This window comes from Heptranchias perlo, chromosome 24 (assembly GCF_035084215.1).
Source record: "Heptranchias perlo isolate sHepPer1 chromosome 24, sHepPer1.hap1, whole genome shotgun sequence".
In the NCBI taxonomy this organism is placed as follows: domain Eukaryota; kingdom Metazoa; phylum Chordata; class Chondrichthyes; order Hexanchiformes; family Hexanchidae; genus Heptranchias; species Heptranchias perlo.
In genome coordinates this window covers 48,189,745-48,206,297 of record NC_090348.1, presented here as the reverse complement: position 1 = coordinate 48,206,297, position 16,553 = coordinate 48,189,745, and the positions used below count along the sequence as shown (strand labels likewise).

At 48.7% G+C, this 16,553-nt stretch overlaps 1 protein-coding gene across 1 annotated transcript in view; it reads left to right on the top strand.

Annotated features, from left to right (window-relative positions):
* The window catches only part of chkb (choline kinase beta), a 37,331-nt gene extending 21,612 nt beyond the window's left edge, over positions 1–15,719 (top strand). The window contains exons 4-11 of the mRNA XM_068005268.1: positions 2,609–2,742; positions 5,860–5,964; positions 6,186–6,244; positions 9,538–9,625; positions 10,243–10,351; positions 12,049–12,155; positions 13,080–13,161; positions 14,634–15,719. Of these exons, the coding sequence (XP_067861369.1) occupies positions 2,609–2,742; positions 5,860–5,964; positions 6,186–6,244; positions 9,538–9,625; positions 10,243–10,351; positions 12,049–12,155; positions 13,080–13,161; positions 14,634–14,690 (741 nt within the window). The 3' untranslated portion in view covers positions 14,691–15,719. The remainder of the gene's footprint in view (positions 1–2,608; positions 2,743–5,859; positions 5,965–6,185; positions 6,245–9,537; positions 9,626–10,242; positions 10,352–12,048; positions 12,156–13,079; positions 13,162–14,633) is intronic.
* Positions 15,720–16,553: the final 834 nt, after the last annotated feature.

Here is a 16,553-nt window from a genome sequence, read left to right as displayed (position 1 = left end):
GCTTCGCGACTATTTCTCAACAAACGTGTAACATCAGGTCCCAATCATCAACCCTCTTGTGGGAATGTCCTTGCACATCAGATGCCTTGGCAAACTGATGGCTTGCATTGGGATTGGTGCAATGGGCTGGGGGCAAACTGATGGCTTGCATTGGGCTTGGTGCAATGGGCTGGGGGCAAACTGATGGCTTGCACTGGGCTTGGTGACTGTGATTGTGACTGGCATTGGGGTTAGTGGATGCTACTGATGCACTAAGTGGCCAAAAATGGAATTTATTCAGTGTTGCTTTTTGCAGCCTGCCCATTTTTTTTCTCTTGCTCCTCCCACAAGTGGGGCTAGTCTGCTCCCCTCTCCATTCTCGATGGTGGCTGGTGGGAGATTGCATCTCTCGTATTATCCATCTGGCACCTTGCAGCACAGCCGGGATTGGGAGCTCCGCATCATGGCGAATGGAACCAGCCTGTTCCTGTGCTGGGTATCCCGCCTTGTAAAATGTTCACAGTGGAAAGTAAGGGTAAGGGAATGGCAGTTTACTCGCTCCTGTGTCACTCCCATCTTTTAGTGTCTTATCCTCCACAGGACACCCTCTCTGTGTCCAAGTTAATTTCTTCACAACATGATGTAAATCATTGTCACTTGTGAGTGATGTTACAGACGGTAACAGCTGTCTCTTCTCACTCCGCAGACAGGAGAGGTTTGTCGTGCATTTTATCATGCGGACAGCATCTTCATTTCTGTTTGCTGAACTCCTTTAACCATCCCATAATCCTGTTTTCTCCTCCTTTCCTGAAGACACAGACTGTTGCTGGGCTATAGATCCATGTGGGCTATAGCCCTCTGGTACCCTGATCAAGTGTACTGATGCATTTAAGGGGAAGCTAGATAAGTGCATGAGGGAGAAAGGAGTAGCAGGATATGTTGATAGGGTGAGATGAAGTAGGGTGGGAGGAGGCTTGTGTGGAGCATAAACACCAGCATAGACCAGATGGGCCGAATGGCCTGTTTCTGTGCTGTAAATTCTCTAGTTCCATGTAAAAGTGTCCCTAGGTAACGAGATTCAGCAGGCTGATCAACGGTGGAGGAATTCATTGCAGTCAAGCCCAGTCTCATCCTCAACTGACGTTCACACTGGTTCACTTTTCAGTCATTGGACGGCAATTAGGAGAGGGAGCCTAGCGGATTCCTCCCCACCCTGGGTGGCTCTGCCCCCCACCCCCTGGATCTCTGCCATACCCCCCACCCCCCCCCCCCCCAGTTTGTTTGTTCTTTCTCTCTCTCCTTTTTTTCTCCCCTCCCCATGCCTCCTTCCCTCCTGCCAGATTGCACATGTACTCTGACGACACCCTGCTCCACCCCTCTTCACCACCCCTCTCCACTGTGCCTCTGCTGTCAGACTGCTTGTCCAACATCCAGCCTCTGATGCACTGCAATTTCCTTCAACTATATTTTGGGAAAATTGAGGCCATCATCTTTGATCCTCGCCATAAGCTCAGTCCCCTTGCCCACCAGTTCCATCCCCCTCCCCAGCCATGGTCTCGGGCTGATCCAGAGTGCCTTATTTAACTCCAAGCTGAGCTTCTGACCCCATTTTTAAAAAAATTCGTTCATGGGCTGCGGGCGTCGCTGGCGAGGCCGGCATTTATTGCCCTTGAGAAGGTGGTGGTGAGCCGCCTTGAACCGCTGAAGTCCGTGTGGTGACGGTTCTCCCACAGTGCTGTGGGAGCCTCCATCACAAAGGAACAGAAAAGGCCGACATCCACCTTCCCTGTGTCACGTCCTGCATTTACCCACCAAGCCACGGGGAGACGATTGTCATATTTCTAATAGATTATACAGTGGTGGTGGCCCTAAAGCAACCCAGCTGTTTGGAGACCTGCAGCCCTACAATGTGAGGCATCTTTATTTTAAAACAGGCTCAGGATATCAGATCAGTAAAGTATTAGAATTTGAATTCTACTGTGGGATATTGATGTACGAAAACTTAGTGCATTAGACGAAATTCTGTTATTTTTGGCAGTCAGTAGCATTCTTGCGCCTCAGACGTTTGTAGGTTCAAACCCTGCTCCTGGACATGGACATGGGATCGAGACAGACTCCTCGGTACAGTGGCGAGGGAGTGCTGCACTGTCTGGAAGCACCGTCCTTTGGTTGAGACGTTAAACCGAGACCCCGTCTGCTGCTTCCATTGGTTCTGGAGCACGTTAAAGATTCTGTGGGGATTTAAATTTCCTCCTGAACTAGTGGAAAAAATGGAGTTATCCCAGCGTCCTAGTTAATAAAGGCCCTCCACCCACCTGAAACAAATTAACCGTTGTTCATCTCCCCGCTATCGGTGGGATCTTGTGCAGAGTGGCTCCTGAATTTTCCTACATAAATTGTGCTTCATTATACTTCATTGTATGAGCAGCCCTGAGGGGTGCCCAGAGTTTCCCTCTTGTCTGCTATTATAGTGAAGTTGTTGGGTTTTTTATATTTTAAATGAATTTCATGAGCATATTAAGCATTTATACCCAAATATTCCAGAGGAATGTCAAGGTGTTATGTTGTGGAGTGAAGTTTTTTTTAAGGACAGATGAAAAGACTGTAAATGTTTAACTCGTGTCACCAGAGCCGCCGACTGCTAACGGAAGAGTTGGGGTTTCCGGATTTTTCCGCGGAGATCGCTGTGAAGATGTCTCGATTCCATGGAATGGTCATGCCCTTCAACAAGGAACCAAAGTGGCTGTTTGAGACCATGGACAGGTACAGCGGCGAGAAACTGCGTCATGTGGGGTGGGGTGGGGTGAAGATCAAGGACGGGTTGTTGAAATGCTCCGTCCTCCAGCAGTCACCAAAGGGTTCATTCCCTCTCTCGCTTTTCGTAAGGCTAAGCACTGCACCTTGTGCTTCTGACTGTGACACTGACTTCATCACCCTGCTGTTGTGATGGTTGGAACTGTTGGAAATGCACAGCCAGTCAGTGTGTGAGCGAATGGGAAGGGACAAAATAGCAAATCGTCTGGAGGTTTTTTAAACAGACTGGTGTAAATACTGACTGACTGACCCGAAACAGAGAGAGGGGGCCAGAACTGCAGGCAAAAGCAGAGTCCAAATCCACAGGCTACCATAGCAGAGAGGCACCGATGGGTTTAATAGTCCCTACGCTGGGTGATAGACAAAGGCAGTTGGTCAGGCTGTGAAAGGGCATTGCAAAGTCAAACAGTATCACTCCATATTAGTTCTGCAATATACTTCAGCTAACTCAGCCTATTTATCGGAATGTGTGAACTCCTCATTCTTCATCTCGCTATGATCGATGCTCCTCTGAACTTTACTCTCTCCTTCCCCCTTGTGTCCCAAATACGCTGTCCTGCCTGCACGCTCTCTGCATTCTCCCGTGAAAATCCAAACTTGTGACGGTTCATTATGGCTCAGGTGCTCATTGGACTAAGCTAAAGAGCAGGCAGATGACAGGTTTAAACCCCAGTTTGTGCCGAGTCAGCTGATCTCCGCCAAGGGGTAAGGGGGCTACAATTGGTTTACGTGCCATTGGGTTCAGGATGAGTGAAAATCGGTTAATGTTCCTGCTTCTAATCACTGTCCAGTGATCCCCACTGGAAGATGTGTACACGAGAACATCTGGTGCAGACCAGGTTATTCTCTGCTGTGAGGTCCTTTGTTTGAATAGCCGGCCAAGGCTCCCAATCAACACTGTAGAACGGGCATGTGGGTGGGTGACGGACGCCATGGAAACGTACCCAAGTATCACTGCCTTCAGTAGAGATGGGAAGAAACTGAGCAAGGAAAGAAGTAGGAATGTGTATGCACCTTATGCCTTGTTGTGGCAATGCCATTGAGCTGGCCCAGGCTGTCAGTTGGCAGTGGAGTTTGGTTGTGCCAGATTGTGTTTTATAAATAAATAGTAAAGAAAGAATAAACTTGTATTTCTACAGCACCTTTCATGACCTCAGGGCATCTCAAAGCACTTTACAGCCAATGAAGTACTTTTGCAGAGTAGTCACTGTTGTAATGTTGGAAACATGGCATCATTTTGCACACAGCAAGATCCCACAAACAGCAATGAGATAAATGATCAGATAATCTGTTAGTGATGTTGGTTGAGGAATAAATATTGGCCCCAGGACACCGGAGAGAGCTCCCCTACTCTTCGAATAATGCCGTGCGATCTTTTACATCCACCTAAGAGGGCTGAAGGGGCCTTGGTTTAACATCTTAACCGAAGGTCGGCACCTCTGACAGTGCAGCACTCCCTCAGTACAGCACCGACGTGTTGGCCTAGATTATGTGCCCAAGTCATTGGAGTGGGACTTGTACCCATGACTTTCTGACTATAAGACACGTTTCTTCTGGCTCCCTCACTAATTGACTCCATCAAAAACTCCTCTAATCGTAAAAATCTCTGCATAGAAGGAGGCCATTGAGCCCAGCCAGAGCTGGTGCTAACGCTACACCAGAGCCCTCTACTCCAATCCCATTTGACTGCTCTTTCCCCAAACCCTTTACTAGTTTCCCTTCAAGTGTTTCTATAATTCCCTTAAACACTGACTGACTCAGCTCTCAACAGCCCCTCGTGGAATGGATCCCATATTCTAATAACCTTCTGTGAAACATTCCTCCTCCCCTTCCCCTTTATGCCTCCAGTACTAACTGAGTTTCTGCCCCTGTTGCTGATTCACCGACCAGTCAGTCAAAAGAGGCAAACCCCTGCCCCCTGCCCCCCACCCCCCCCCCCCCCCCATTCCTCTCACTCACTTTCTCTCTCCACCACCACACCCACTCCCCCACCCCCCCCCAAAAAACCTTGGTTCACATTATCTCCCCGCCTTCTAATCCCACTCTACCTGAAAAGTGTACTTGGGGTTTGATTCCCTGTGTGCAACATGGTGGGAGATCGTCTGTCATGTATTAAAAAATGAGTGGTCACAACACTCGAATGGTATTGTAGCTGTGAATGTGACATTGTGACCTGGTAAGTGGGACTCTCCCAATGACACGTGAACTGCAGTTAAATCTGTTTATTTGAGCGTTTGCTGCAGCTGCTAAAATTCACCCCCAGGTGGTGCTCGCCCGTGTATTTGCTAGAAGTCGATGGAGACCTCGGGATCTTGCTGAATAAAGTGAAATGTTTGTTTTGTCCTGAGCTCTGCTGGCCATCTTCCCGCAAAATAATTTCTGAACTCTACTCTCGCCTAATTGTTCTGATCGACAAAAGCTGAATCATGGCTCTGCTGCATTTTCCAACTGGCCCTCCCTAACCTCAGGCTGACGATCCCCGGACTGCTTCCCCCTGTTAACCTCTGCTGCACTTTGAACTGACTGATGTCCTGAGACCGGCCCCCCCCGTGCCCACCGTTGGATCTCCTGATTGTGCGACTGACTCTCTACTGGCCCGCCCTGTCCCTGATTGGCCTGCGCTGTCCCGATGACCCATCTCAGCATTTCGCAGATGCCCCCACCCACCAAGAAACATTTATACAGATGGCAACCCCACCCCCCAAACCTGCCATTCCACAGTCTAATCTCTCGCCCCATCTACAGTCTAACTATTGTAGATAAATACCCCGCTTACCAGTGTTTGTTGCTGTCTTCCCCCAATCTTTCCTCTCTTTGAAGACCAATCTATGAGCAGCTGTGTGCTTTGCCTTTAAATGTTGTAGCAGCAAACTGTACCATTTCTTCTTTAGATTTGAGAAAAGGCTTTGACTTTATAAATCCGACCTGACTTGATGTGTTCCTGAAAAGGGTCATTTGGGGTAAGTGGTGTCCAAATGGGCCCTCAGTCAGTGAAGGTGCAATCTTCTTATTAGAGCTGATCTAAAATAGATTTAATGAAGATCATCTCTCTCCTCTGCTGTGAAGGTATCTCAAGCAGATAATGGGGCTATCGTTCATCAGGGAGACGCACGTGAAAAAGTTTAACAAGCTGAAGAGTTTCAACCTGCCAGCTGAGCTGGCAAGCTTGAGGTAAGACAGTGCTGGGTCACCACTTACTGTTGGATAATGTACAGGTACAGTGTGCCCAGGTAATTGGCAGGGGCTTTGGTATGTGTGTTGGGGAGGGAAGGAAGAGAAAGATATTAGATTACACTGTTTCTGAAGTACCTTTTTCTCCATTACTGTGCCTCACCCACCGCCTTCTCCTGGGATCAGCTTCCTTTCCCAACTCGCTGTTTTCTCTTTTTCAGGTCACTGCTGGAAGCCACTCCATCTCCTGTGGTTTTCTGCCACAATGACGTTCAGGAAGGTACGGAGCTGTAGAATAAATACACCTTCCGGGCTTTGCTTTAACTGACACGGGTTCTTAACAGAGCTGGCAGAGGTGAGCAACAGATTTCTGTGGCCACTGCCTGCAGTGGGTTCAGGCAGTACCCACACAAGATACCTCTACCAAAGAGTCTCTATTCTCTGCCAGTGTTTGCGCAGGACAATTCGCTTCCCCTTGTATCATGTCTAAATGTACCGATGTCCTATGGGGGAGGGGAGGAGATTTGATGCCAAACGAGAGCTGGGTCGGGTGTGGGGGAGGAGAAAGACTGAATGCATGCCCCATCGGAGCGGACTTAAGGAGGCTTTTAAAAAGAGCGAGAGATGGAACGAGGCAGTGTGGTTTCGGGAGGGTGGTTGAAGACCACACCACCGATGGAGCAAGATCAGAGTTCAAAGAGCAAAGGGCGTGAGCTGGGACGTAGTCCTGTGCGAGACACTAAACAGGTGACTAAACTTCAAAAGTGCTTCATCCTGAGTACCATATAAATACAAGTTAAATTGTTTTTTATTTTGTACTAAAGTAACTGTACTGTGGACTTGGACAGAATCCTGTTTCATGTCACCTGTAGTGTTTGAGGTGGGAGAGGCCTTGCTCTGGGCTGCGGCCCATCTCCAAACACTGCAGCAATGGATGGAGCGAGTGTGAGCCTCCCTCCTCCTCCTGTAACCTGCAGGATTAAACCCCAAGCCCTGCACTGTTCCATTGTCCTGGTTTCTCCCCATCTCCTTTTATATTCTTCGTTAAATGACTTGTGTGGTACCTTTGTGAATGCTGTAATCGATTTTAGCTTTGGTCACTACCTGTGAAGGGTTCGGATGCAAGGGGACATGAGTTTAAGAAGTTGGGATCTGTTTTACTCGAAGGTTGAGATGTGCAGTAAGTTGCCACTGAATCATTGTACCTGCTTCTAGCTCTCCATCTCCTGCCACTGGTCCATATTCTTCAACGTAGACCATTGAACAGTATTTAAATACTGTGCTCGTTGGCAGTGTGCAGAGTGCATGGAGGAGGTGCTCTTGGGCCATACGGCCGACCCGGAATTTTAAAATCCGTTGCGTGGCCTCTCCTAAACCCCCAACACACTTTCTCCACACACGTATAGTGTTCAAGTTTAAATTAATTTTCCCACTATTTTTTAAAAAAAAAACACACAGCACAAGTGTGTGAGTGGGGAACTAAAGCAGCATCATGTCCTGAAAAGTATTTCCTGTTCACAATCGAAAGAAAGGAAGAGGGAGAAATTTACCTAAAACCATTTTTAGCCTTGAGACCCCCCCGTGCTGAGGAGCTTTACTTGTTGACCTGATTCGAGTCCCTTGGGTCTTTGTTAGTTTCCTTTCAGCTGATCAGCACTTCCTTGTCCCCATGTGACCCAAAATCTACCATTCCTGTAATCTGCCCTTGCAACGGCCATATTCGGGGGGATTTGTGTCCCAGATTTACTACAGACTTGTGCAATACAAACTCTCCACACTATAAAGTCTCAACTATAAACCTTGCATCTAATGTGTCCCTCTACTCACTGATCTACATTGGCTCCCGGTCTGGCAACACCTTGATTTTTAAAATTCTCATCCTCGTTTCCAAATCTCGCCATTGTCTCACCCCTCCCTATCTCTGTAACCTCCTATAACCCTCCAAGATCGCTGCGCTCCTCCAATTCCGGCCTCTTGTCCATCCCTAATTTCCATCGCTCCACCATTGGCGGCCGTGCCTTCAGCTGCCTAGGCCCTAAGCTCGGGAATTCCCTCCCTAAACCTCTGACACTCCGCCTCTCTCTCCTTTTGCGACGTTTCTTTAAAAAAAAACCTGCCTCTTTGGCCAGGCCTTTGGTCACCTGTCCTAACAGCTCCCTATGTGGCTTGGTGTCACACTTTTTTTTGATTACGCTCCTGTGAAGCGCCTTGTGACGTTTTACTACGTTAAAGGTGCTATATAAATGCAAGTTGTTGCTGTCTGCACCCTTTTTTTCCACTCCACCCCCCCCGGGGTCCCAGAGGTCCTGTCACATCCACATTTTCTTGTGACACCAATAAAAATGAACTAGGAGAGGTTTGTGCCATTGATTTGAAGCCAGGCCCCCAGGAGAATGGCCAGTGTTTGATCCACTGCACCATCTGGGCACCAATGATATGATTTCAAAATTCCCATCTTTGATTTCTGATCTCCCTCCGTGGCACCGCCCTTGGTGAACTCATCCTGCCTCATGACCCTGCAGCACCTCCAACTCTCAACACCAGACGGACTCACCACTCGCTCCCTCTGCTCCACTACAAGGGCCGTGCTTATAGCTACTGTGCTCTGCCCTCTGCAGCTACTTGCCCAGATCCCTCCCTCCTTCCAGACACCCCTCCAAATCTCCTTGTTGACCGTGCCTTCGGTCCCCTCCCCGACTGCCTGCCGCCCGTCCCTCCTGTTTAACGCGTGCTATCCCGTGCTAGGTTTATGCTGCTACTTTGAGACCTTCTAACCCCACGAGTCGGCCCCTGGAAATTGTTGTGATGGTAAATCTGGTTGTCGGGATGGTTGAGCTGGGAGGGATGAATTCTCCTTCCCCCATCTGCATCTAATTTATGATCTAGCAACATCGGCGTTGCCAGCCTTAATGCTTGTGTTGAAATAACAAATTTATCAAAACGCGTCTAAGCCTGTCGCACAGTGAAGTTCAGTCCCTATTATACAGGTAATGTGTGCAGCACGATCCCAGAAACAAGGATTAGACGATGTGACGTGCTTGCTCTGGGAGTTGGTGTAAGGGAGGAATATTGGCTCGGACACTGGGAGAACTCCCTGCTCTTTCTGCATTGGTAGAGCAGACAGATGGAGTGTCGGCCGAGATTATGGGGCTCTTGCCACAGGTCCAGAGAGCTTGTATACAGATCAGGAGAGCCACCAGCTGAGGCTAGTGTCACATTACCTTTCCGGACTCTGTTCAGCCACCAGAACAGGCAGACGGGATCTCAGTTTAACTAAAGCACTGATCCTTCTTGGCTCATTGAAATTTTGTCCCATACGTCTCGCCCCAAAAATACCAGCCAGTGTCTCCACCGAGAGTGTTTGAGTCCTGTCGGGTCCTGTGCTCCTGGTCGGGGTAGGCCACTGTCTGGTTAGGATCGTGGTCCTCCGTGGAGGCCTTGAGGTTCCCCCCGACCCTGACTGGGTCAGGACCTTTGCACTGTACTATTGTGCTGTAAGTCAATCGCTGTGTTTCCTTCTCCGTCCCTCCTCCCTCCCCTCGAGTTATTGATGAGTGACTCTTTCTCTTCCAGGAAACATCCTCTATTTGGCGGGCAAAGATCCCTCGTCCACAGACAAACTGATGCTGATCGATTTTGAGTACAGCAGCTATAACTACAGGTAACGGCCGTTCCCAGGGTTTGAGTTGGAGGTCTGATACATGTGGAAACCAGTCAATAAGCAGAAGTGTCCAAACCGAGCTGCAAGAGCAGTTTCTGTTTGCCTGATGCGGAGTGCGCACACACTCCCTGTAGGGACATGTCCCTCTTGCACAGGTCCAGAGAGCTTGTATACAGATCAGGAGAGCCAAGGTTTGGGGATCCCAACGTGTGCGCTCGGGCATTGCTGGGTTATGACCAGGTAAAACCACTCGCAGCCCACCAGCACAGATCACCTTTCAACTGGGACCGCCCAACACGTTAAGGCTTCAATCTACGATGTTACCTAGAGCCAAGTGGGATGAATCTCAGCCTGCAAATGACTGGTCTCCCTCTCCTGGACAGGCTATTCACCACAGGCAGGACTGGTCCTGACCTCAAACACAATATCCTGCAGGAGTAACAGCTCGTAACTGGGAGCTTAACGTTTAGTTTTCCTTTTACTTAACAATGGCGGGGGTGCAGTTAAATGGTGGCGGGGCGCAGTTGGATGGATTTATGGATTGCTTTTGGGGTTTGGGGGAGGGAGTGAGCAGGTATTTAAAGCGCTGCTGATGCTCTGACTTTGCGTGATCGCAGGGGATTTGATATCGGGAACCATTTCTGTGAGTGGATGTATGACTACACGTACGACCAGTGGCCGTTCTTCAAAGGCAGTCTGGAGAAATACCCCAACCGTCAGCAGCAGGTAGGCCCCCCCCGCAGGGAAGTTACAGTCTCTGAGCATTGCCCCCGGACCGTCCCCCTCATTGGGTGTGTGTGTTGTGACTCGATCCCAGGCTGAGGAGTTTACTACCAGTTACATCCTGTGTTTGAGGGAGATTATTCCTGCCCCGGTGAAGGGGCCTCCTCCTCTCCAGCTGTTTATTCAGACGGATGGTGAATATCCCGGGCTTGTTTGAAGTGAGACCTCTTCCCCCTCAGGCTTCTTGGACCAGTTGTATCATCCGATTGTCTCCCCTCTAATCTTGTTGTGTGACATCCTGTGCCACCCTCTGATGGATCTTTTAATCAGCTTAGTTTCCTTTTAAGCGAGCTCTTGTTTAGATCCTCGGTGCTCCTGTATTGCAGGCCTGTCTCTGACTGCTGAATTTCTACTTCATTTTCAGCTAACTATTGCAGAATCCCTAGCAAAATGATGTCCCTGTTCTAGGGCTCCAACTCCTTTTTGAGTGAGCTGGTCATTCTGTGATAACCTGCTGTTTAGATTCTACCCGTAGAGTAGTGTCACTGACCTGGAATTCTTGGGCTGGCTGTCAAATTATTCTTGGACTCTCGGGGAATCAAGGGATACGGGGATCGGGCGGGAAAGTGGAGTTGAGGTTGAAGATCAGCCCTGATCTGATTGAATGGTGGAGCAGGCTCGAGGGGCTGAATGGCCTACTCCTGCTCCTATTTCTCATGTTCTTGAGGCAGATTCACTCTTGCACCAATTGTTTAAATTCTATAAGCACACTATGCTTATTCTTTGTGGAAATACATTGATGCAGTAAGGGAAGAGGCAGTCACTAATTCTTACTGTTTAGTCTGTCCACTGTCCGACCTACTACAAGAGAAAGAGACTCACATTTCTATCGCGCCTTTTATGACCTCAGGACGTCCCAAAGCCAATGTAAACATTCACAAACCTCAATGTGATAATGACCAGATAATCTGTGTTTCACTGATGTTTGTTGAGGGATAAATATTGGCCAGGACACTGGGGAGCTCCCCTGCTCTTCTTCAAAATAGTGCCATGGGATCTTTTACATTCACCTGATTTGAAAGGCAGCACCTCCGACAATGCAACACTCCCTCAGTGCTGCACTGGGAGTGTCAGCCTAGATTATGGGTTCAAGTCTCTGGCATGGGACATGAACCCACGACCTTCTGACTCGGAGGCTTGAGTGAAACCACTGAGCCATGGCTCACACACAGGAATCATTATCTTAACAGCAGTGTGCAATTGCTTTAAATGTCGGGAGACAACACCTCATCAAATTAATCGAAATTTAAACACTGGTTGAGAACTACATTTAAGATTTAAATCATTTGATTTGTCAGTTCCCCTCCAAGTCACTCACCATCCCGACTTGGAAATATATCGTCGTTCCTTCATTGTCACTGGGTCAAAATCCTGGAACTCCCTTCCTGACAGCACTCTGGGAGAACCTTCACCACACGGACTGTAGCGGTTCAAGAAGGCGGCTCACCACCACCTTCTCAAGGGCAATTAGGGATGGGCAATAAATGCCGGCCTCGCCAGTGATGCCCACATCCCGTGAACAAATAAAAAAAAAAGTTCGGTGGACTGTCCCCTCTAAATTTTCTTATGAACAACAAATGCAGTTTGAAAGCTTCTTGCTTCACAAAAAAATGCCTTTTGACTATCCTACTTCTCCACAGCTTCACTTTATCCGACATTACCTGTCTGAGTACTCGGGCAATAAGGGAGACTCGGTGCATGAGGACCAAACGAAGATTGAAGAGGAGATGATCATTGAGATCAACAGGTGGGAGCACTGAAGTGTGTGGGGGTTTTCACCGGGAGTTGTAATGGCGAGAGGCGCTGGCAGTAAATCGAGTATAAACGTAGAATAATCTGATGGAAAAGCAAAAATGGCTAGAAATCAGAGTGGGAACTGTGTCGCACCGTGGGTCAGCCAGTGACCTCTGGGACCTGGATTCAAATCTAACCCAGACCCAGGGTTAAAGATGTCTCTGCTCTGCTGCCTGTAAGGGTCCTCTCTGAGCCTGGGCAATGTCAGTCCAATTCCCGCTGGGCATTGATCCATGGCACAAAACCACCAATAACTGGCTCCAAATTGTCACTCTTAGCCCAGAGAATGGCTGGTGTGGGCTGCTGGAAAGGTGCCACACTGGGGGTAGTAGGGGCTGCTTGTGTGAGTTTGGGCTATGGCACATTGGGGTAAAGTAGGCAGAGTTTTGCTCTGTATCTAACCCCTGCTGTGCCTGCCCTCGGAAGGTGCTGTTTGAATGATAGAAGCTTGCAGCACATGAGGCCAGTTAGCCCACCGTGCCCGCGCCAGCACTTTACTAGAGCAATCAAACTAATCCCACTGCCCCGCAGCATGGTGTCGAACCATGGAGGTTGGTGGCAGGGTGCCTCGGTGGGAAGTCTTTCTATTTCCCACCACTGACAACCTGATGAGGACAAACTTCACACACTAGAACTAGGGGTGTTCAGTGGGCCCGGTAACAGCTGAACAAAACGGATGTGTTAACTCTCCCACCCGAACAGGACACACGGAACAGTTTGTTGTCTGATAACTGGTGCACTCCCACCTCTGGCCTTTTCTCTCTCACTTTCCATATCCACACTGTAGCAAAACACATGTAATTGTGGGAGTAAAACTGCGCTGACAAGCTACAAATGTTATTTTTGGTTAGGGTGCTAACTCATTATTTTGTTTAAGGTTTGCCCTGGCCTCTCACTACCTGTGGGCACTCTGGGCGATTCTACAGGCCAAGATTTCTACCATCGAGTTCGGATACTTGGTGAGTTTCCGTGTGTGTGTCTTTTTTTTCCGGCCCCCCTCTCTGCGTGTGTGGGCTTTTTTTCCTCTTTTTCTCTCCTCTCCTCTTTCTTTCTCTCCTCTTTTTCTTTCTCTCCTCTTCTCTTCCTCTCTTTCTCTCCTTTTTCTTTTTCTCTCTCTCCTCCTCTCTTTTTCTCTCTCCCTCCTCTCCTCTCTTTTCTCTCTCTCTCTTTTCTCTCTCTCTCTTTTCTCTCTCTCTCTTTTCTCTCTCTCTCTTTTCTCTCTCTCTCTTTTCTCTCTCTCTCTTTTCTCTCTCTCTCTTTTCTCTCTCTCTCTTTTCTCTCTCTCTCTTTTCTCTCTCTCTCTTTTCTCTCTCTCTCTCTTTTCTCTCTCTCTCTTTTCTCTCTCTCTCTTTTCTCTCTCTCTCTTTTCTCTCTCTCTCTTTTCTCTCTCTCTCTCTCTCACTCTATAACCAATGCAGAGAGCACCATCTACTGGTGAAAAGGTGTGACTGCCCCAGCACTTGTCCCACACATTAGGGTAGATGTTTATTGGGGCCGATGGGCAGACACCAGATGGTCATACCCCTAAAACGGTGGGTGGGGGGCAGCTTTTTGCCCCGTTCCCGCTTGCGATCCAGATCACCGCCTGAATTGGGTGGTAAGTCTGTGTAATGTATAAATCGGGGTCCTGTGATGTACATCCCTTTTTAGGACGGTACTGAGTGGAGCAGGTGCAGTGCAGGCCCTGTACGGTATCAGCTGGCAGTGAGGCCCAAGAGGAACCCGCAGGTTACACTAACTTATTTTAGTGGGGCCGGGAGGAGCACTGGATCTGTCCCACCCGGAGCACTGGATCTGTCCCACCCAGATCACTGATCTCCCTCCACCTTCCATCCCAGATGCAGCAGGGCTGAACCAGGGAGCTCCTGTTCCTGCTGACTGGCCCTCCAAGTGGACCAGGCCTCCCTGCGGGACTATCGGGCGCCCAGAACCCGCTCACAGTCCAAATCTACCCCATTAGGTTCTATCCCCTCTTCTACTTCCTGCAGTCGGGCAGTAATGGAACTTTAATTTTATTTTGATAGTGTTATTTTCCCAGCTTCCTCCTCTCGAAGTTGCTAATCTGTTTTAGTAAATTCCTCTACTCCCAGAGCCCCCTATTCCCGAGTGCTTCATCCATCCTTACTGCGTACGTAGAACTGAAATACTTTCCAGTGGGGTCCCTGGAGCCCGGGCTCATTTCTTTGTGTTCATCATCCCAGGGAGTCTGAGGCCAATTCTGCCGTTGCTGCACCAGCTGAGATCGGCTACTTCTGGCCAGGCTAGGGGTGAAAGCTCGATCCTCGAGTGCTACAATGGTTAGTATCCTCCGCCTCCATTAGGGGCAGCTAATCCCACCCTCCCAGTCTGTACGGTTCAGGGCCACAGAGGGTGGTGCTTTTATAGAGAACTTGCTGTACAGAGGTGTTGAAGTGAAGTCTCTGTGTTTCAGGATTACGCCCTGTACCGACTGGAGGCCTACTTTGAACAGAAGAGAGTATTCGCTTAACTCACTGCAGGGGGAAAACGTTTGCAAACCTCATTCTTGGACATGAATTTAAAATGTTTCTTATTCTTTCCTTGCTTTTTTTTAAAAATACATTTTGCGTTCCCTCTGAATTGGTCTGTGACCATTTCACACTTCATTGGTGAGCTATTATGAGGTTTAAGTCCCTCAGACAGACGCAAACAAAAATCAAAGTCAATTTACGTGCGACAAGTGTTGATCAACTTTTTTTTAGTCGAGAAGGGGAATGTCACCTTTCTATAACTGGACCACAGCTGCTCCCACATGTGGGGGTCGTGCACATGTAGCTTATATTATCGTACTGCATACCTTAGTCCTTCCTGTGCCCAGTCAGTCTCCCAATGGCATGAGACGTACAGTTTAACAGTACTGCTTTTAGAAGATGCAGTCTAAAATGTAATGTATCCATTTATATTGATTCTGAGCCGATTTTAGTAGTGAAATATTGCAGTACATGACCCTGAGGGCTGGGCATTAGTGGGCCCATTCACACTGTCAGTATTAATGGCTCCTATCACTCTGATCCTCCTAGAGAACTAAAGTTATTTTACAAGTTTCTATTGTTGGTTACAAAGACACACAAACACCCAAGTGAGATGGTAACTAGGGGGTTGCTTTTTAAAAGCACCCAGCCCCACGTGATGGGACAATATAAGGGTGCCACTGAGCCATACAGACCAGGGAGGTCTCTGGTTTAAGCCCTGGTCTGTGCAGAGGCAGCTAATCTCAGCTATGGGGGAAGGTTGGTACAATTGCACTGAGTTAGAGGGGAAATCAGCCAGGGTTCCTGCTCCTGATCACTGCCCCCCTGCTTTGTGGAATGTCAAATGAGGACAGGATCGAGGCTCTGTGTGAAGACTCTCACAGCTGAATACCCTGCCGACAATCGCTGTCCAGACCAGCACGCGAAGGAGGACTTGGCTGAGGCACCGCGGGGCGGCTGGTACCCTGTGGAGGTGAGGCAAGGAGGCCTGTGTTTTAACTAAATAAATAAAGCTGCTGTTGACTGTACCTCAGAGCGTATCTCAGCATCATTAATACCGCAAGATCGAGCAGCCGAATGGAGTAGTTGCCGGTCAGTCGCCTCCCTCTGGGCTTGTTGTCTCTTGCTGTGTGCTGCAGCTAACAGCCCCCACTCATTCCATGCCACCACCACCCCCTGCCCCGGTCCCCACTGGCTCAGAGTCCTAGGCCCAGTAATCCGCGTCAAGTGTAGAAAGCTGCTACAGATGGGAGTCACGATTTGAAATTTAAAACACTACGGCCAGGAGCTGGACCCCGGCCGCCTGCCCAATCACTGCTCAGTGTAATAAACAGGAAATTGAAGTGTGACAGGAATTGTGTGACAGGAAGCAAGAGTGACATTTCCAGGCACTGTGTGTTTTGGCAGCACCTTGAATCTATTCTCACTGTGGGGAACACTGGTAGAATGTTGTTATTCTTCACATCTTTTGCTGTCCTCATCTCTACCATTTAATCTGTTGGAGGAAATTCCTCTCCTCCCAGAGCCCCTTTTCCCTGCAGTCCTGCACCGTTTGATGATCTTTCTTCCCATTTTATTGTCCCGTTGCCTCATTCCGGGGACTTTCGTTATTTTTGGGAGGATATATTTATCTTCCATACTCTCCATTCGTGCAGCTTTCAATCAGTTCCAATTTCCATCGACAGATTCCTCTCAGTGATATTTCCCCATTAATTCCATCTCATCCCTTTAAAGTTTGTCTTTTGCAAACCAAAAGGTTCATATACTGAAAGTTAATTTTATAAAGTCTGTGTGGCCTTCTCCTATCTCAGCTTTTTGGAGGACGAGCCGCCAGAGGGTGTGAGGCAGGTCAGTCTGCCCAC